This window comes from Girardinichthys multiradiatus, chromosome 21 (genome assembly GCF_021462225.1).
Source record: "Girardinichthys multiradiatus isolate DD_20200921_A chromosome 21, DD_fGirMul_XY1, whole genome shotgun sequence".
NCBI classification, from domain to species: Eukaryota; Metazoa; Chordata; class Actinopteri; order Cyprinodontiformes; family Goodeidae; genus Girardinichthys; species Girardinichthys multiradiatus.
This window is the reverse complement of record NC_061813.1, coordinates 22,230,548-22,251,660: the sequence shown is the minus strand read 5'-3', so window position 1 is coordinate 22,251,660 and position 21,113 is coordinate 22,230,548. Positions and strand designations below refer to the sequence as shown.

The 21,113-nt window shown below is 38.2% G+C and overlaps 2 protein-coding genes and 4 non-coding genes across 7 annotated transcripts; all 6 read right to left on the bottom strand.

Moving 5' to 3' along the window:
* Nucleotides 1-951: 951 nt before the first annotated feature.
* si:ch211-171b20.3 lies at nucleotides 952-11,257 on the bottom strand. Of its 2 annotated transcripts, none has more exons than XM_047349907.1 (7): nucleotides 10,150-11,257; nucleotides 10,028-10,073; nucleotides 4,954-5,048; nucleotides 4,591-4,729; nucleotides 4,030-4,137; nucleotides 3,871-3,926; nucleotides 952-2,778 (listed from the first exon to the last, which is right to left on the bottom strand). In XM_047349907.1, exons 1-7 carry the CDS (start codon nucleotides 10,322-10,324, stop codon nucleotides 2,624-2,626), a joined length of 774 nt encoding a protein of 257 aa, XP_047205863.1. In that variant the 5' UTR covers nucleotides 10,325-11,257; the 3' UTR covers nucleotides 952-2,623. The 2 variants fall into 2 exon arrangements, with proteins under 2 accessions (XP_047205863.1, XP_047205864.1); XM_047349908.1 differs by having other exon boundaries at nucleotides 952-2,763.
* A 155-nt stretch (nucleotides 11,258-11,412) lies between these two features.
* Nucleotides 11,413-16,339, bottom strand: rpl7 (ribosomal protein L7). Its single transcript, XM_047349909.1, has 7 exons — nucleotides 16,282-16,339; nucleotides 15,706-15,805; nucleotides 15,438-15,604; nucleotides 14,015-14,152; nucleotides 12,178-12,287; nucleotides 11,675-11,890; nucleotides 11,413-11,466 (listed from the first exon to the last, which is right to left on the bottom strand). Exons 1-6 carry the CDS (start codon nucleotides 16,293-16,295, stop codon nucleotides 11,682-11,684), a joined length of 738 nt encoding a protein of 245 aa, XP_047205865.1. The 5' UTR covers nucleotides 16,296-16,339; the 3' UTR covers nucleotides 11,413-11,466; nucleotides 11,675-11,681.
* On the bottom strand, nucleotides 11,537-11,629 carry LOC124858538. Its single transcript, XR_007035867.1, has one exon. It is a non-coding gene; the product is annotated as a small nucleolar SNORD12/SNORD106 (small nucleolar RNA).
* LOC124858537 lies at nucleotides 11,958-12,049 on the bottom strand. Its single transcript, XR_007035866.1, has one exon. It is a non-coding gene; the product is annotated as a small nucleolar SNORD12/SNORD106 (small nucleolar RNA).
* LOC124858535 lies at nucleotides 13,877-13,968 on the bottom strand. The gene has a single exon (XR_007035864.1). It is a non-coding gene; the product is annotated as a small nucleolar SNORD12/SNORD106 (small nucleolar RNA).
* On the bottom strand, nucleotides 14,219-14,305 carry LOC124858539. The gene has a single exon (XR_007035868.1). It is a non-coding gene; the product is annotated as a small nucleolar SNORD12/SNORD106 (small nucleolar RNA).
* Nucleotides 16,340-21,113: the final 4,774 nt, after the last annotated feature.

Here is a 21,113-nt window from a genome sequence, read left to right as displayed (position 1 = left end):
CCTGAATTAAATCCTGAATGATGGTGACTCATTCGTGCTTTGTTAGTCCTTGGAGTTGATCACAATTTGATTGGTTCTGTTTATCCACTTGCTTTTTAAGACTTGATCTGGGGTTCTGAGTGAAGGGTAGATATGTGGGGTGTCTTGGCCACAGATCCAAAATGTCAGTGTTGTGTTTGAGAAAACTTTATCACATTTGTCATCTGACATGGCGCCCCTTCAGGCTTTAAAATACACAGCAGAAAGTATGACCAAATCTTATCAATATCACCAGACCCTGCATTTAGCTCCATCATCAACTCTGACCAGGTTCCCTATCCCTGCTGAAGAAAATCATTCCCAACACATGATGGCTGGCACCATCGTGTTTCACAATGGAGATGGTGTAGTGATATGCCATTTTAGTTTTCATACACCGTGTTTTTCATGTGGGCCAAAAAGTTCAACTGTCTTGCACGTGTTTGCTGTGTCTCCTAAATGGCTTACAGCGAACTCCCAACAGGATCTCTTCTGGTTTTCTTCTGTCCACTCTTCCATAAAGGCCAGATTTGTGGATTGCTTAACTAATACTTGTCCTGTTAACAGATTATTCTACATGAGCTGTAGACTCCTGCAGCTCCTTCAGTTACCATGGGCCTCTTGGCTGTCTGTCAAATTAATGCTCTCCTTTAGCGGCCTCTTAATTTAGGTAGACAGCCATGTTTTGGTATGTTAGTAGGCCATTCCCTTTTCATTTTTAGCTGATGGACAGTGTTATCTTTTATAACCGAACAGTGCTTTGGACCTCTCCAGAACCTAACCCCGACCTGTCTGCTGTGTTCTTTGGTCTTTATGAAGCTGTTTGTTCACTAATGTTTTCAAACCTCTGGTTTGAGAACAGCTGGATTTATCCTGAAATTATAGTTAACACGGTTGGACTGTGTTTAATAACCAGGAGACACCTGAAGGAAATTGGTTGCAAGGGATTTTATTTAGGGCTATCAAAGTAAAAGACACTGAATGCAGATGCATGCCACAATTGGTTGAAAACCATGTACCCTTCGCAATTATCTACTACTTTGCATATCTATCATAAAATCCTAATAGAATACAATACATTGCAGTTGGGGGTTGCGATGTGACAAAATGTGAAAAAGTTCAAGTGGTATGTATACTTTTGCAAAGCACTGAAAAATGTTTAGTCAAAGGTCACTTATCCAAAAGGAATTCCCAGTCCAGTCAAAAGAAAAATGTGATGAAAAATGTTTTTCTGAACTAGGTATGCATTTATCTGTGAGTTCTCTCAGTAACAGAAAAAATGATCTAGATAAAGAACCTGTTACTAATATAAATTTGAGTAAAAAAACTCAGAACTTTTTTAGAATTTCAGATTTTTGTTATATATTAGAATAATGAAAAACGACAGGAAAATGTTTTGCCATAATAGAGTTTCTGTTTTCCATACCTATCCAGACCTTGAATATTATCAATGTCAGTTCCATACTTACTAGACTTCCCAGGACTGTAAGAATCCTGAATCCAACTTTAGTACTTGACATATTGCCTCTTTCTACTTGTTCTACTGTGGTTAGGGTTTAACTTTTTCACATCACTGTAATAGGAATGCAGCTGAGATTTGTGCTCAGTTACACCATGTCGTTTTAAATAAAATTAAAAACAAAAGTAAGAAAAACAAATAACTTACCCATTGGTCAGCTAATTTCCAGATCAAAATTTTAACCTCATATTTAAGTAGAGCAAAAAAATAAATGCTTTAAATACAATAAAAGCTTTCATTTTTCTCCAAACAAAAAGACAGCTGCTATGGCATCCATATTTGCCACAAACAATGAACAACATTATGCAGAGAAACAAGCTGCAGTTCATGCAGCGGTAAAACAATGCATTATGTGGGAAAATACCACATTCTGGCATCTGTGGGTATGTTATTCCTGCTGTTTTGAGGGCATAGAACGCATTTTATGCTTCAGTGCAGAATTTAGCACATTCTGACTGTTGTGATGGTCAGTCTGTCCCTTTTCTAGCACATACTGGAGATTAGAAAGAAAAATAGAACATCTTTGGAATAACAAAAATAAATTTATTTCATTTCAGGAAGACTTTTAACAAGGCACAAGAGTTTAGCTAGACTATGCCAATTGTCCACGTGTGTTTCACTTAGTAAGCAAAGCAAAAATATGTTGAAATTTCGGTAACACTGGTGTATTTTTGACTCAAGTCAGACAGCACCCACAGCATACAGAAAGAAACATGGCAGCACTGCTTTATGCCCAATAGAAGCCATTAGAGAAATAAATAAAACATGTTTCCATGCAGATGTGGAGGGAAAAACTACTGACAAATGAGAGTCTACAAGTTATCTTCTTTAAAGTCATCATCAGGAGCCATAGTCATTGAGAATGCTGAGTTAAAGCTACGTGTCATCACTGAAGAAGAGTCAGGAATCCCAAAAGGTAAGAAGCAGCCATGTTAAGCAGCCAAACAGTATCACTGAGGACAGGCACGCTGTCAGAACAAGCCAGTGAAATGAAAACGGTGCTCTAAGTGTTTGATTTTGTTCAGCTGTTGGCACAGACTCAAAAGTTTTAATCCTGGGCCGCCACGACTCAGATTGTGGTGATTGTCAGGACGGATATTTTCTAGATTTTCTGATTTTCTTCAGCTTCTCCTGTCTCACAGTCTCCCCCTCCAAAGAGGAGAGCTCAGAAATCCGGTGGATGAAAGAGTGAGGGGCTCCGACAATTGGGTCTGGATAGGACTGGCCTGCATGAAGGCAACCAAGAGAAGGAAGAAGGACAGAGAGAAGCATGAATAGAAAGAATAAGAGGTGACATTATGATAGGTCCACTGAAATGAAAACATAGCCAAGTATGCTACAGCAGTTAGCCAGCTAAGAGCAAACATAACATTTTAAAAACAGAAAACGTATCACTTTGTTAAAATAGATCAATAACCGCTTTCCATTTTGTGTTCCCTATGAACATAAACAGTGACACATTTTTCTTAGTGTCTGAGCCAAATGAATGACAAATTGTGTAACAGGGTTTGACCATCCTTCCGACCATCACATGTATAGCATTACCTTGACGTGACTTTAGCGCATCAAAAACACTCCCAGTAGACGGGTTTCAGTGGGGTGACGGGCATCCTCAAAATAACATTTTATAGGTAAAAGACTGCAGCACAGCTAAACTCTTCTGAGTAAAACATGGAAGAATTAAGTGAAAAAAATGGGAATTTCAGCTGCTTCCATCCACAGCTCACTAATGTAAAGTATTCTGGTTGCTGGAAGAAAGGGGATTGCTGCCACACACCTATGCACTAAAGAGTACCAATAACGTTCAGAACCAGAGCAGGGATCTGCCTGCATGCTGCACTAATCTTAGTTTTTCAAATTAAAAGTTTGGTTCCAAGAGGTCATTTACAACTTTACTGAATTACAACCAGATAGGGTATTCCACAGAAAATTTTTAAATCCCTGGGTGTGTCGATTAGTTCAGTCTCCACTCTCAGAAAACATTTCTCCTGACTTCTTCCTCCTCACTTCCAAATGGCCATCTAAATATTCGCACTATGTACTCACATTGAAGGTGTAGCCGTTGAAATTACTACTAGCTTCTTGAGCGTCCATTTTGTTATGCATTGATAGCCAACTTTAGTGTTTCATACGTTTATCACACTTCGGCAACATTTGGTTGTGTTCTTGACTGCCTTGTGTTTGGATTGTTTTCATTTTTACATATTTCTCAAGTTTGGACATTAAAATGAACATAACTATTGTGAGCTAGGTTGTAAAAAAAGGTGAAAATGATAAATGCCCTTTCAACAGTCAAACCATGTGCAGGATTCTAGAGTCTCATCAAAACGTACTTTTCTGATTGTCTTTAACAGTCACTAGGTTGTGGGTTGGATAATGCACCTTCGGCCTGCAAAACAGAAGGACAGCAGAGGTGGCACTGGGCTGGGAAATACCTCACCATTTTTGATTGCTGAAGTCAGATTTAGTTTAGAAAGACAAAAACAAAATACCTGCTGAGCTTCCTGCCTTCCACCAACAAAGTGTTCCTGCTATTTAGGACAAAAGTGGAGGGAAAGAGGACGGTGGGATTGGGGTTCACCTCATAGCTTCTAGGGAAACTGGGAGACAATAAGAAAATAAAAATATTAAAACCACTGTGTTAAGCAAAGCACTGCATGTTTGGCACTGCACATTAACTTTCTTTTTTGGTGTCTCGCCGTACTAGGGGTAAAGGTCGTGTTTAATACATATATAATACTTAAAAGACTAAAAATCAATGAGCTCCCTAACTAAAACTGTAAGGAGCTATTTGAAAATGAAGGCAGACTGATGTTGAGTAAAGCGGTAAACAAGAAAACAAAGTGTATTATTAAACCTAAGGAATCTATTTAAAAACATTCTATCCAGATATGGTACGTGTCTTCAAATAATAAAAATAAACTAGTTGGGTCTTTAGCTGTCCATGGTCTTATAGCTGGATGCACCCTGTAAGAGACAAGTTAAAGTTAAAGACAGTTAAAAATGTATACTGGAGAATACAGCTAATACATTCTTGTTGATGAACTGCTTACCCCAGGGTGATAGGTCTCCCTGAATGTATGCTGGGAAGCTCGCTGGAGAGGCTGAAGGGGTGCAGGTTAGCAGGGTGATGCCCGTTGTTGTCTCTTGGCAGTGGAGGAATCACAGTTCTGGTCCTCTCTAACTTTGCACCTAATCAGGACATTAAGAGATAAAATAGGCAAGCAACCATGTGTTTTTATCTGTAACTTGATTTCTCAAGTATCTACTGAAATGGAGCTGCACATTATTCGTGTGATAACAACTCCACCTACTGGCAGTGAGTTTATATTCCAGCTACAAGGCTCAACTTCAACAAAACAGTAAAAACCTACATCAGATTAGAGAAAAATAGACTCATTTCATTCACTACTTACATGTTTTCTCAAACAGAAAGTGCCTCCCAAAGATATCATTCCCTTGGTTGATATTCTGTGACACTCCTTTGTCCTCTTTAGTCAAGTTTGGTGTCCTATATAGATTGAAGAAATGTAAATATCAGTTTATGGACATGAAAAAGGTTTACAGGTCCTTCTCAAAATATTAGCATATTGTGATAAAGCTCATTATTTTCCATAATGTAATGATGAAAATTTAACATTCATATATTTTAGATTCATTGCACACTAACTGAAATATTTCAGGTCTTTTATTGTCTTAATACGGATGATTTTGGCATACAGCTCATGAAAACCCAAAATTCCTATCTCACAAAATTAGCATATTTCATCCGACCAATAAAAGAAAAGTGTTTTTAATACAAAAAACGTCAACCTTCAAATAATCATGTACAGTTATGCACTCAATACTTGGTCGGGAATCCTTTGGCAGAAATGACAGCTTCAATGCGGCGTGGCATGGAGGCAATCAGCTTGTGGCACTGCTGAGGTCTTATGGAGGCCCAGGATGCTTTGATAGCGGCCTTTAGCTCATCCACAGTGTTGGGTCTTGAGTCTCTCAACGTTCTCTTCACAATATCCCACAGATTCTCTATGGGGTTCAGGTCAGGAGAGTTGGCAGGCCAATTGAGCACAGTGATACCATGTCAGTAAACCATTTACCAGTGGTTTTGGCACTGTGAGCAGGTGCCAGGTCGTGCTGAAAAATGAAATCTTCATCTCCATAAAGCTTTTCAGCAGATGGAAGCATGAAGTGCTCCAAAATCTCCTGATAGCTAGCTGCATTGACCCTGCCCTTGATAAAACACAGTGGACCAACACCAGCAGCTGACACGGCACCCCAGACCATCACTGACTGTGGGTACTTGACACTGGACTTCTGGCATTTTGGCATTTCCTTCTCCCCAGTCTTCCTCCAGACTCTGGCACCTTGATTTCCGAATGACATGCAGAATTTGCTTTCATCCGAAAAAAACTACTTTGGACCACTGAGCAACAGTCCAGTGCTGCTTCTCTGTAGCCCAGGTCAGGCACTTCTGCCGCTGTTTCTGGTTCAAAAGTGGCTTGACCTGGGGAATGCGGCACCTGTAGCCCATTTCCTGCACAGGCCTGTGCACTGGTGGCTCTGGATGTTTCTACTCCAGACTCAGTCCACTGCTTCCGCAGGTCCCCCAAGGTCTGGAATCGGCCCTTCTCCACAATCTTCCTCAGGGTCCGGTCACTTCTTCTCGTTGTGCAGCGTTTTCTGCCACACTTTTTCCTTCCCACAGACTTCCCACTGAGGTGCCTTGATACAGCACTCTGGGAACAGCCTATTCGTTCAGAAATTTCTTTCTGTGTCTTACCCTCTTGCTTGAGGGTGTCAATAGTGGCCTTCTGGACAGCAGTCAGGTCGGCAGTCTTACCCATGATTGGGGTTTTGAGTGATGAACCAGGCTGGGAGTTTTAAAGGCCTCAGGAATCTTTTGCAGGTGTTTAGAGTTAACTAGTTGATTCAGATGATTAGGTTCATAGCTCGTTTAGAGACCCTTTTAATGATATGCTAATTTTGTGAGATAGGAATTTTGGGTTTTTATGAGCTGTATGCCAAAATCATCCGTATTAAGACAATAAAAGACCTGAAATATTTCAATTAGTGTGCAATGAATCTAAAATATATGAATGTTAAATTTTCATCATTACATTATGGAAAATAATGAACTTTATCACAGTATGCTAATATATTGAGAAGGACCTGTATACAGTGGGGAGAATAAGTATTTGATACACTGCTGATTGTGCAGGTATTCCCACTTCCAAAGCAAGTAGAAGTCTTTAATTTCTATCATAGGTACTCTTCAAATGTGAATGACGGAATCTAAATCACAGATCCAGAACATCACAATGTTTGATTTTTAAGTAATTATTTTGCATTTATTGCATGACATAAGTATTTGATCACCTAACCACCAATAAGAATCCCACCTCTCACGGGTCTGTTAGTTCATCTTTAAGAAGCTCTCCTGTTCTCCACTCATTACCTGTATTAACTGCACCTGTTTGAACTTGTTATCTGTATAAAAGAAACCTGTCCACACACACAATCAAATAAACTCCAACGTCTCCACAATGGCCAAGACCAGACAGCTGTCTAAAGACATCAGGGATAAAATAGTAGACCTACACAAGGCTGGGATGGGCTACAGAAAAATAGCCAAGTAGCTTGGTGAGAAGCAACGACTGTTGGTGCAATTATAAGAAAATGGAAGAAGTTTAAGATGATGATCAATCTCCCTCGGTCTGAGGCTCCATGCAAGATCTAACCTCATGGGGCATCAATCCTCCTGAGGAAGGTGAAGGATCAGCCCAGAACTACACAGCAGGACCTAGTCAAAGACCTGAAGAGAGATGGGACCAAAGTCTCAAAAATCCTGCAGCGCATGCAAGGTTCCCCTGCTCAAGCCAGTGCATGTCTAGGCCCATCTGAAGTTTGCCAATAACCATCTGGATGATTCAGAGGAGGAATGGGAGAAGGTCATGTGTTCTGATGAGACAAAAATAGAGCTTTTTGATCTAAACTCCACTCGCCGTGTTTGGAGGAAGAAGGATGAGAACAACCCCAAGAACACCATCCTTACCTTGAAGCATTGAGGTGGAAACATCATTCTTTGGGGATGCTTTTCTGCAAAGGGGACGGGACGACGGTGCCATATTGAGTGGAGGATGGATGGGGCCATGTATCAGGAGATCTTAGCCAACAACCTCCTTCTCTCAGTAAGGGCACTGAAGATGGGTTGTGGCTGGTTCTTCCAGCATGACAACGACCCGAAGCACACAGCCAGGGTAACTGAGGAGTTGCTCCTTAAGAAGCATCTCAAGGTCCTGGAGTGGCCTACCCAGTCTCCAGACCTGAACCCAATCGAAAAGGGACAGCCCCGAAACCTGAAGGATCTGGAGAAGATCTGTATGGAGGAGTGGTCCAAAATACCGGCTGCAGTGTGTGCAAACCTCGTCAAGAACTACAGGAGGTATTATATCAAATATCTATGTTGTGCAATAAAATGCTAATTAATCACATAAAAATTACTCAATTGATTTTCTGGATTTTTGTTTTTGACTGTCACTCACAGTTGAAGAGTACCTATGATTAAAAATTAAAGACTTATACATGTTTTGCAAGTGGGAAAACCTGCAAAATCGGCATTGTATCAAATACTTTGTTCTCCCCACTGTATAAGGAATCATGAAATACATTTAGGTCTTAAAACATTAAGGAAAACACTTATTTAAGCTTCACGTGAAAACTCGTCAGAATATTATAGCAAATATGGACTCTAGTTTTATTTGAGGGAGGTGTAAATGTTTATAACGTGAAAGTGAAGCTACTTTTAAAATGTAGTTCTCAGTCAAATATTTTCAGAATAAACAGAATACTCTATTTTTCTTTAACTACGTAAACTAATAATATGAATAAAACTATTAACTCAAACATACAGTATTGGAGATATTTGTTGTCTGATTTAAGTTTATCCACTAAATAAAACCAAACTATCACTGATTGAAATACAGTTAAAACCAGATATTTACATACATTGTAAGCAGACACATCGCCTCTTTCTCTCGCTGTCTGACATAAAATTAGACAAAATTTTCTTAGGAATTTTGGCCCATTCCTCCTGACAGAACTGGTCTGAGTCAGTGCTGCTCACTAATGTTCTGTAGGACTGAGATCAGGACTTTGTGAAGTCCACCAGAAGACTCGTTTAGCCCAAAGCTTCAACTTCCTGGATGAGGTCTCCAGATTTAGCTTCAATATTTTCTCATAATCATCTTTCCTAATAGGGCCATCTAATTTATGAAGCGCACCAGTTCCTCCAGCAGTAAAACATCCCCACAGCATGACGCCGCCATACCTGTACTTCACAGTTGGGATGGAGTTCTGAGGCTTGCAAGATTCCCAGTTTTTCCCTCCAAAGGTTAATGGTCATTCTGGTTGAACACTTCAGTTCCGTTAGACCCAGAATATGTTTCTAGAAATAAAACCCTTTGTCCTTAAAACTGGCTTTTTTTAATGTTGCGTTTGGATTATTGACTTCTTTTCCGAATGGCCTTTCACCCCATGTAGGTACAGGACTTTACAAACGTAGATCTGCACAAAGCTGGAGTGGGACACAAGACCATGACCAAGGGGCTTGGTGGGTCAGCATCAACTGTTTTTATTATTTGGAAATGGAAGAAATAGAAAATGGGCATAATTTACCCTCAGCCTGGAGCTCAATCCAAGATCTGACCTTATGTGGCAAGGGTGATCATAAAAAATGTAAGGGATCATACTAAATCTACACCGGTATTTTTGTTTTCATGATCCGAAGGCAGCTGTGACCACAGTTAACAAGAACACCAATGGCAACACATTGTTCTGCAAGGTACATCTTAGGTTTCCCAGTGAAAATCTAAATTAACTGGAGAAGGCTTGGGAGGAAGTGCTGCTTTGGGACGAGTCCTGCTGAGGCAACTGGACCCCTTCATGAGACCGAGTGCAGGTTGGGGTGCTTGACAAACCTGGACAAGATGCTTCTTCCTTCTCCAAGAACCCTGAAAACAGATTTCTCCAACATGACAATGTCCCCAAAGGGAATAAAAGGCAAAACTGAAGGAGAAATACAAAGACATGGAGATGTCTGCAACATCTCAGAAAACGTGTTGTCATTACAAACCTGAAGATGTGCATTTTTAAATATATACACTTTACATTTCTATAATTTTCTTTCTGTGGGTTATTAGATAAGTGTCAACAATAAAATGAACCTAGAGTAAAAATCTGGGATTTTTCGTGTCCGTCAGAAAACAGAATCAGCAAATAGGTCCTTCTCCTACTGTTTGTGCAGAAGCCTACACACAGCTAGCAATACGTCATGCTGTACAGTGCGACTAAACCGTGACATCATGGTGTAAACAAACATGCTTGTCATTTTTGACAAATCAAACGCAGTAAAGACGAGCTTAACCATTTGTGATAAATTAAATCAGACGTTTGGATTTCATGGCACTTGACGTAAATATGACATCTTACCCTTTAATTATGAAGCCGCTCACTAAGGCATTGTCGTTCGGAGTCCCTACAACAGACAAAATGCTCAGGAAAGCTCGTTTAACGTATATTTTTGGTTTATTTTATTGAGCTCGACGACTCACTGTTAGGAGGCTGCATTAAAGGGAATTTCCTTATCTGACTTGGCCTTAACGCGGCACGTCCTCCACCTGCTCCCATTCTGAAGCTGTTGTATGTCAGGTATCCGGGAGCCGCACAGCCGTAGCTCAGGCTTCCCTTGGATATGAAAGCTTTGGCGGTAGGCATCTGGTAGGTCATCGTGTTGCACCTACCGCGGACATTACCTTATGGTGAGTAAATGTACCTCTCCATAGTACAAGGCTCGTTGACTCCAGCTACCCCTGAGCAGAGATGCTAAGCTGCAGCTCAGTGTAGTAAAAGCCCACTGCGTCACTATAGAAACACATCAATGGCTCCGCAGTGGCTTCCAAACTTTACAAAATAAAATGTCTTTTTATTAATTGCATTTGAGGCTAAATTGAAGGGAATAGAAATAACTGTTTTAGTATGAAAACAAAATTTTGTTTTTAAATCACTGGACTCCTAACTTGCTAAGATGGGATTTTTAGGATCACACAATGTTCTCGTTTTGATAGAATGTAATTTAAATAAGTCCAATGCTTATCCGTTTTTAGATTACCTTATTTAAAAAAAAGATAATGCAGCTGTGACAGTGCAAATCCAAGTCGAGCCATTTACATTTAGATGGACTGTTGTGGATTTAATATACATGGGAGTTATGACTGCAACTGTAAGCAAATTTGTTCAACTCTGGATGTTTTAACTACTTAAGATTGTTTTTAGATCGCATTAAGAACAGTAATTCTAAGACATATTTTGGCATTTATGACTATCAACTATATTTTTGAAATATATCTATGAAATCTTTTTTTAAATCCACTTATTTACAATTGCCGTTCACAGTGAATGTGAAAAATATGAAAGTTTTCTTATGCCATTAAAGACAATTTAAAATTCTAAGTCCATTTGTAAATCGTTTACAAAGAAATTACTTTCAATTCAGTTTTCTGAAATCTTTACAATGCAATTTGACCACTTTGAATGACTTCGGTCCAACTACAAGTCAATTTTGATTCATGTGGATGATTTTCTGCAATCTTAGAACACTGTTCAAAAATGTTTCAACAGCCTGTTTTTAAATTTACTTTATAACAATCAGTAATTATAAGTTATTCTGTTCAAATTTGGATCTTTAGGCTGAGTAAATCTGGAACCTTAATGCATATGCGTTAACTGACAATGTCCCAAAATTAGTATGCATGTCAATATACAGTAAACATAATGGAAACTAGTGTATAATGTAATGACACAGATGTGAACAACTGTTTTTTTTTTTTTTTTTACAGGTTTTTATTGTATATTTCGAGTCCTTAGAAAACCTGAAACAAAGGAAAAAACAAATTGTTAGAGGACAAACTCACGGTAATAACAATAGGCAGTCGTTACAAAGATGTGGTTTCAGACTTGGTTGGCTTATTAACAACTGATTTTCACCATAGTCGATAAGACGGGGAAAAAAGATTATGCATCATTAAGCACACCTGAGGAGTTTGTTATCAAGAGCTACATGGCTTTCCTACAGCTTACCATAAGTTTAGTTCATCCTTCGGATCAGCCTGTTGATCTGGTCCTCCCTGTTGCCAGCGTCGCCTCCCTCCACAAAGTGTGTGGTCTTCTTGTTCATACCACCACGAGGTGATGACAGCTTGAATGGCCACAGGAAGTTGTTGGCGGACTTGAAGTTCTTGCCAACTGTGTAGATCTCATGAATAAGGTCCTCAATACAGATGATGCCATATTTGCCTGCAGAATAAAGGGAGTGGTTTACAACTACTCAATTCACTGGCAATACAACAATACATACAACTGGCATGTGGTTTCAGATACAACTGGCTAAATATGTTTATTTTTTTCACCAAAGTCGATAAGACGGGGAAAAAAGTGTACATCATTAACCACATTATGAGCCAGGACAATTGGAAAACCTGAAGAGGTTGTGGAAAGATATTTGATATCAAAGACTTAGTAGCACCAAAAAATAAAAAGCAAAAAAGGTCTGATTTTCAGTTTGTGTGGAAAGAGATGCATACCGAGGGCGTTCTCTATCAAAGCGTTGTCTGTGAGGGCAATACGCGTCTTCTTTACCCTGCCGTGGCCACGTTTGTAGATGAGCTCACGCACAGACTTCAGGTTGGGGTATCTGACAGTAATCAGAGAAGTAAAAAAATAAAGTCAACTCTTAACAGCACTGGAAAGTTTGTATACTCAACAATTGACATTACATTGGTGATGTTTAATGCGAGTTTAATCATTTCAAAAACAATGAACCCAGCTTTGGTATCATACAACTTTTTTTTAAAGTTTTTATTTGTGGCACTAGTGGCCTTTATTTTTAGTTATTTTTCAAAAGTCATCAGTTAGGGACCTGGGTAGACCTGGAAGACGTGCAGCACAGGCCTCCAGGTTTGGGACTCAAACCCAGGACAGCTGAATCGAGGACCGAGGCCTCCATATATGGGTAGCGTGCTCTACTGCTACACCGTACCCCGTAATACATTTTAAAATGTAGGACTTCTCTAACCCAACACAACAGTAGTCCCCATCGTCTTGCATGTTTCCTGTTCTACAGCAGCCTGCTATGACCTAATCACCTGCATCTTGTAGGTTGCAGAAGGGAACAAGACAGTGGGCCTCGAGGAACAGGGTTCTGGACCACAAAGCTAAAACACCCAGAATCTGGTTAGATCTTAAGAGGTAAAACACCAAGAACAATGCTTTTTTGCTTTTATGTTCACAGCACATCAGAAAAGCTCTGGACAAAATATGTTTTGCACATTAAAGAACACGGTCTTACCACATGTGAATCCAAACATTTATGAACACTGAAGGTGCATTTATCATCACTGTCCCCAGCTAGCTCCAGTCAAATTAGCATATTCTAAAAGGTATCATTTTAACTTTATAGGCTTAAGGATTTGCATTTAGGTGGTATAATAAGACAAGTGGTTCAGATCTGAGGAGGGAATTACGATACTTTTCCATTTCTGAGGAGACTTGTCCAAGCGTCTAATTCTTCTGTCCATACACTTTCCTGTTCCTTAATTTTATATTCAAAGTTACATATTTCCCTTACAACACATACATTGCCTAATAATGCCTTTAAGTCCATTGTAAAAGGTTTTAAATCGAATAAGAAAGCTTTCAGTCTTTAACTTGTTATCCAAATAAATATCTCCTAATATCCATTGAATGCAGAATTGTTTTAAGATGAAGAAAAACAAAATATATTGGTAAAAATTACTAATCTGAGCTTTTAAGATGTTTATGGAGGAGCTATTGTAAGGACTGGGTACTGAGAAATATTGTGCTGATTGAGCACCCTTGTGCAGAAACACTGTTTTTAAACAACCAAAGATCAACTAAAATAAGAAAAAGCTTGATCTGAGATTATAGGTATGAAAACAGAACATGTATCTCTTAACTTCAGATGTCATGCCATATAGGAACAGATTAACAGGTCAAAGTAAAAACCTAAATTTTGACCAGTCATATTGCCAAGTCTGATCTTTGTTTAAATGTAATTTTATCTACAGCAAACAGTTCTGATAATGGACTGATTCATATACTGCCATGCCTCATTGCTCTCAGAAATGAGTCTGATACAAAGTTGTCTTGACATTCAAGACACACGATTGTTTCAAAAATTACAGAAAAATACTTTTTTCATCATGGGGAAAAAAAAGGTTCCAATCAAATGCAAAGCGAGTTAACGCAAACAAAATGGCTTGGAATGTGGTTTCAGACAAAACTGGCTTAGTTTCAACAAGTATTCACCATGGTCGATATGATGGGGAAAAAAGTTCAGCATCATTAACCACATTCCAAAAAATACAATTAAAAATCTTTATTCAACACTTAAACTCTTACCCCCAAGCAATGTAAGGTTCTGCAATCCTGAGCATGTTGATAGAAGCCTTGTTCAGCTTGACGAACACACCATTGAAGATCTGGCGCAGACGGAGGAGCTGCAGAACTTTGCGGACCTTTGGTGGGACACCATTGATACTGAAAAGCATAGTGATAATTAGTCTCTGAGCAATCCCAACTTTTTACCATCAAATAGCAATATGTATAGTGGTTTCAGAAAGATATTGGCTAGTGTAACTTTTTCACCACTGTCGATAAGTCGGGGAAAGAATGATCATCATTAACCACTTTTCTTAGTTTTACATGGACCACTACTTTAAATGTCATTGTAAAAAAAAAAAAAATTTAAAAATTAAAATCTGTTGCTCTCCAATTACATTTTCAACCATCTTAGCTCACTTCCAGTGATTGCTAAAGGTTCGTGAAATTAAATGTTTCTCCAAACATCTAATAATTCTAACAGAATTTATTTCAATAATTGCAGAATAATTGGGATACTATGCCTTTAGGTTCTTAAATCAAATATAAAACTGTTGACTGTGGAGATTATTATTTAAAATTCAATTTGAAGCAAGATCAACAGCTCCAAAATTGCCATCAGACCATGAAATAACACTTGAGATGACCCACAACCCTGGACACAGCACTAGGGAATGCATGACAAAAGAAACTATATTTAACATTCCTACATATTGTTTTTAATTTTCCATGTTTCAAATTTTTTGATCTGTTTTTTGGCCCATACTTAAAATGAAAATAGAAAAGTTCACTATGAATTTAGATATACCTAAAGTGGTGAAGCTTCAAATATGGGACATGTAAAAAGTAGACTGAGAGAACTAGGTAAACTAATGGATGGACAGACTGATGGATCAATGAATGTGAAGGTGGATGGACGACTTGATGGGTGAATGAATAGACAGTTGAACAAACGGCTGTGACACGTGTGAATGGATAAATAACTGGATGGACCAACTGACTGATGGGTGGTGGGACCATTGGACAAATGTGGGGGGTTTTTTGCCTTGTTTTTAAGCTAAACATAAAAAGCAAGCAGATTAAGTAAAATAATAATAATAATAATCAGCTAATTGTGAAATGCTAAGTGATATTTCCAAAATTTCCCGTTTTCACATTTATCCAAACCAGGGAAATATTTACTCTTAAAAAGGTAAGAACTCTATATAGACTTAATGTCATTCCAAAACTAGCAAAACAAAGTTAAAACTAATTTACATCTTGCATGTACAAGGCTGAATTGAGTAAGACCACTCAGTGGCAAGTCATCAATTACTAAATAGTGCACAGGCTTTGAGCAAGAACCGACCATGAACCAAAACAAACCGGAGAACAATTATTGCAACTGCAGCAGTCCATGTTAATGTCATACCACCACTATATTACAACAAGAAGAACAACGTACCCTCTGATCCTGATAACAAAGGCCAGCTTGGGCTCAGGCGGCACATAGTAGTTCCCCACTTTGCGAGCCGTACGGGCCATGCGGATCTCACGCCTGTACATCTGCCTGTACTCCTTGTGGTACTTTTCAGCCCTCTTGTAGATCAGTTTCCTGGTCACCTTACGGACCTAAACAGAATACTGACATGCTGAAACAATTCACAATGCTACTTTTCGGTCTAAGAATGTAAAGACAACATGAAGAAGCCGAATTGCCAAATTAAACTTACCTTTTTCTCAGCCAGTATCTTCTTGACACGCATGGCCTTTATGGCGGCGAAGGCCTTTCGCCTTTTTAAAAGGCTCTCAGGGACCGCCGGAACCTTTTTTCTGTCAGGACATAGGGACATAGTAATTAAATCAGTGTCGATGAAAAAAAGAAACGTCAACACTGTCTAACATAACAGCCGCTAAGTCGCTCAACTGAAACAGCTCAAATAAGCCGCTGTAGTGCTAGCTAGCTAGCCCGGCTTCTATTAAATTTGATACGATGATAATGCTACGAGGAACATGTTATGTGGCTTAATCTACAAGTTTTCCACATCTCCCTCCTCATTAACACACAAAAAATATATATATGAAATTAGTTAGGAAGCAATAGGAGACCAAATAGCAGCCATGTTGTACGCTGCTCTGCCAACACTATCTGGATAGTCATAAAACACAAACTAAAAATCACTCTCCAGCAATACTTTAATCGTTTAATTGTATAAGACCTAAAATGCTCAAATACGCAATAATACATGAAGTTGAAACTATAAGATGACTGGATGTGCTTAGATTTTAAAACCGAGGCGAACACTCACTCTGCGTCCGCCATTGCGATTCCCGAGAAAGAGAAATTTCATTCCGCGCATGTGCAGGTTAAAGACTGACGGGTTGTCCGCTCGGGTGCCTGACTAAAACAAAATTATTGTTCTAAATCTGGGGTAGTTTCTGCGCCAAACTCTGATTGGCTGACATTTCATTTTTAAAAGCCGAGGATCGACTGTTATGACCAGTGTTATCAAGTAAAACATTTTCAAGATAATGGGGTCATTATTTAATTAAGTAAAAAAGGAGATGATAACCATTTCCCCTTTTATGCACATCTTGGTACCGTGTATCAAAAGGAGTTACCATACAGCTGGAATTTATTAGGGAGATTTAAATATGAGCATTTGTTTTTTTCAAAAATGTAAAACAAGAAATTTTGAGGCAGGGACCTTCTTTGGCTTCTTCCATTTGTACCCAGATTGTCTATAACTGCTTATCCATAGTGAGTTGCAAATGAAATACCATGCTGTGAAAAGTTGCCCCCTTACAGATTTTCTTTTTTTTTTATCACTCTGAGGATCAATAAAAAAAACATAATTAAACAGAACCTCACAGTTTCAAGTTTGCTTAAAGATCTTATTAAGCAACACATAATGCCCTAATCTAAAGATATTCAACAACACATCAGAAATAGTGACTGACATTTATCACTTCAAAAAGGCCAACAAGGACAATTCTCAGGCTTTGAGACTTAAGCAAACCACAATGAGAGCTATTAGTGGTAAACGTTCATAGGAGTTGGTAGTGGTACCAACATCAGTAAAAGATTGCTTCGGCAACTCCTCAAGGAGTTCATAAAGAACCCAGAACAACATCGAAGCACTGCAATTGCCTCAGTTTTCACTTTTCTACAATAAGAGCCAGGACAAAATGTCACCAATAAGAGAGCTCCAACATGAAAAACATAGCTGAGCAAAAATAACTAAAAGACCTGTCTCACATTTACTGGAAAGGGAGGCCCGTGTCCCATTGCATCTGGCATCTAATTAACACTATTTCAGTAAAAGAACATCATGTTGAGAGTCAAATATGATAGACAACTTGCCAAAACAGATGGAACCATCAATTCTACTTCACTGGAAAAACCTGAAGGAGAATCTTCAGTCATCACTTTGTGACCTTAAGCTTTATTTATGCAGCAGGACAATTTTCCAAAGGTCCACTTTTGAATGACAAAAAAGAAAAAAAAACATATAATACACTACACTACACATTGAGCTCTAAACTTAAATCCAGTGGAGCTGCTGTTGCATAATAACCTTTAACATGTCCTTAATGTTTGAAATACCTCAAATGTGGCTGAATTAAAACAATTATGCAATGTAGAAGACTTGATGCCAGGCAATACTAGATGTCAGCTGCTGTTGTTTTGAAGGGTAGCACTACCAATTATTAGGTTATGGGTAAAATTACATAATGCCAGGTTGGTTTGGATAGTTTTTTTCCTAAATAAATGAACCATTATTTAACAACTGCTTTTTTATTTTTGTTTAGTCAGTTTTATTTTATTATTTAATGATATAATAAAATATTATATATTACATTTTATTAAAAAAAACAACTGATGTATTGGCTCAGAGAAACTGAACGTCACCCATATACAACTCTATTAAAATTAGATCAGTGAAAACAATAACACTTGGCTTAACGTAATCATTGCTTGGATATTGTTGGGTTAAATATTAGATTTATCTGTGAAAAAGGCATCACAGGTCAGCGGGTTTTCCTTTGTATCTGAGATCAAAACTGACCATATATTTTCAGCTATTGTTTATAAAAACAAATCAGCATAAACTTAGTCTACCTGTAGTTTAAGTAACTTAATGGCAGTTTGTTAACACTAAAATTATATTTCAACTATATAAGTTAAAATAATATAGTTTAAGGTTTCCCAAACTTTTCAGCTGCTGACCCACAAAATAACAATGAGACGTGTGACCCAGACTATTGATTGAGTGTACAAGCATTACAAGAAAGCTAGATCAAAACGGGGAACAAAAATAAGATTGACAACCAATGCATAGTTTTTTATCAATTTCCAAGTAGTATTTTATCAGTTGCAGTATTTATTGTGTAAATATGATTTTAGCATTGACATATTTTGCTAATAGGTTGACTCCTGAAGATGATGTCAAGACCAAATACTTTTAGATTCACAACTTCAAGTGGGTTTGGGACCCCAACATTTGGAGTCACTGATATAAGATATCTAAAATGTTTAATTGATTCACTAAGAGTCAAAGGATTTGTGATGTACAATTCTCAAAATACTTGCAACATTAAGTACAATGTTCATCTATTTTTATGAAATTAAATCAATGCATCTTTAAAAGCTGGCACGTTTAACGCCCTAGTAAACCCCGGTTTGGACCAGCAGAGGGCGCAAACACCTAACTTTGCTGCGAAATAAATGCATCTCTAGCCTCTCAACAAGGTAAGTTGCCCTGTCTCACTGTTCTTGTGCAAATGACAGCCACAGCCACAGCCACAGCAAAAGGAAATTATACAATTTCATATAATAATAATAATGAGTATATACTGAATCGTAGACACTGCAAGGACTCTGCAATCTCCTGTTACTGGGCTGAGCATGTATATAATGATGCACATATCAAATTACTGGTCAAAACTATGGCTCAGTTAAAGTTAACTTTAATGTGGTATTTCATGCTGGCTATATTAGGCTATATTCTATTGTCCCTTTCTTCTGGAAAGTCATATACAAATAGTTTTATTCAAATTTAAATCTAGGCTATAGCTGGAAAGAGAAGTCAGTATAGCAGCTCTCATAATATCAGAAATCTATAATTTATTGTTGCGTAAGAAGTCCTGTTATTTGTTTAATTTTTCTTTTCTACACACAGTTAATGAATGAATGCAGTTTTCACTTGTTGGCTATTGGTTAGTCAAGCCTCCTACAAAGAGACTGGACATCTGATAGGCTGGCGGAGGTTGCACAACACCCAATGATGTAAGCATGAAAAATGTGTCACTGTTATGCATTTAGAGGGTATGTCCCTTTAATTACCCCCCATCAAAGAAACACAGTAAGTTTAGTCTCATTATCTGGGCTTTGAAGCTTTTTGCGTGCGTTTAAAGCTGTTTTTAAGTGAGGTGCACTTTTCACCATTTACACTGTAGTTAGTCAGTGTGTCTTTGGTAAATAAATGTTTTACTAAATTTAGGATTGTGATTGATTAAAGACATTTCTCCAAAGAAAAGCAATTTTGCTTGGTGGATGTTGTACATAGTCAATACTGGAACTTGTAGGAAATCCGTTGTAGTGAAAATTTGGGCAATGCGACAAGTAGTAGTTTTCAAACCTTTCATTGCAAGTACCGCCTCACTAGATGTTCCAAGTACCACCATGCTGTCAAGATGTTTTACAACATTGCTACAGCAGGAGTAAGGCTTTTCCTTTTGTTGTGTTATGTCACAAAAACAGAACGAAAGAAATATTTTAACCTGTTTTTGAAGTCTTTAGGGGTGCCCACAAAAGTCTGACCAACCCCAAACTCTAAATCCAATATGGCTATCTATAGTTTAAAACACAATTGGAGTAACAAACATTTAAGTTGAACTTGTGGCAGTTTGAATGTCATGAAACATTCATACATTTGCTATTTGGAAATATTTGCTTCATATATTTACTGTGGTCCTTACACCATAGTCTGAGAACTGTTTCTCACACCCTCATCAAAGTGACACTAATTAGAACGCAGCGGTGACCCAGGGGTAAAGCTGGTGATCCATGTACAGAGGCTACAGTCCTCGACGCAGCCGTCACAGGTTCGAGTCTCGGCCCGTTGACCTTTGCTGCGTATCTTTCCCTCTTCTCTCCATCCCTTTTCCTGTCAGTCTGATTACAAGATGAAAGCCACTTGTGGCACACAATTTTATTAAAAAAAGTCACAATAATTAAAGGAAAAAGTACAGCATAAAAATGAATTTTGAAGGATATTAAATATTGGCCATTATTTACATTTTAATCAGGCATTCTCATGTCTCATGTATGCTGTCCAGCTGAGAATGGTCAAACTTCTCAAGTGGGTTTGGGACCCCAACATTTGGAGTCACTGATATAAAATATCTAAAATGTTTAATTGATTCACTAAGAGTCAAATGATTTGTGATGTACAATTCTCAAAATACTTGCAACATTAAGTACAATGTTCATCTATTTTTATGAAATTAAATCAATGCATCTTTAAAAGCTGGCACGTTTAACGCCCTAGTAAACCCCGGTTTGGACCAGCAGAGGGCGCAAACACCTAACTTTGCTGCGAAATAAATGCATCTCTAGCCTCTCAACAAGGTAAGTTGCCCTGTCTCACTGTTCTTGTGCAAATGACAGCCACAGCCACAGCCACAGCAAAAGGAAATTATACAATTTCATATAATAATAATGAGTATATACTGAATCGTAGACACTGCAAGGACTCTGCAATCTCCTGTTACTGGGCTGAGCATGTATATAATGATGCACATATCAAATTACTGGTCAAAACTATGGCTCAGTTAAAGTTAACTTTAATGTGGTATTTCATGCTGGCTATATCAGGTTATATTCTATTGTCCCTTTCTTCTGGAAAGTCATATACAAATAGTTTTATTCAAATTTAAATCTAGGTTATAGCTGGAAAGAGAAGTCAGTATAGCAGCTCTCATAATATTAGAAATCTATGATTTATTGTTGCGTAAGAAGTCCTGTTATTTGTTTAATTTTTCTTTTCTACACACAGTTAATGAATGAATGCAGTTTTCACTTGTTGGCTATTGGTTAGTCAAGCCTCCTACAAAGAGAATGGACATCTGATAGGCT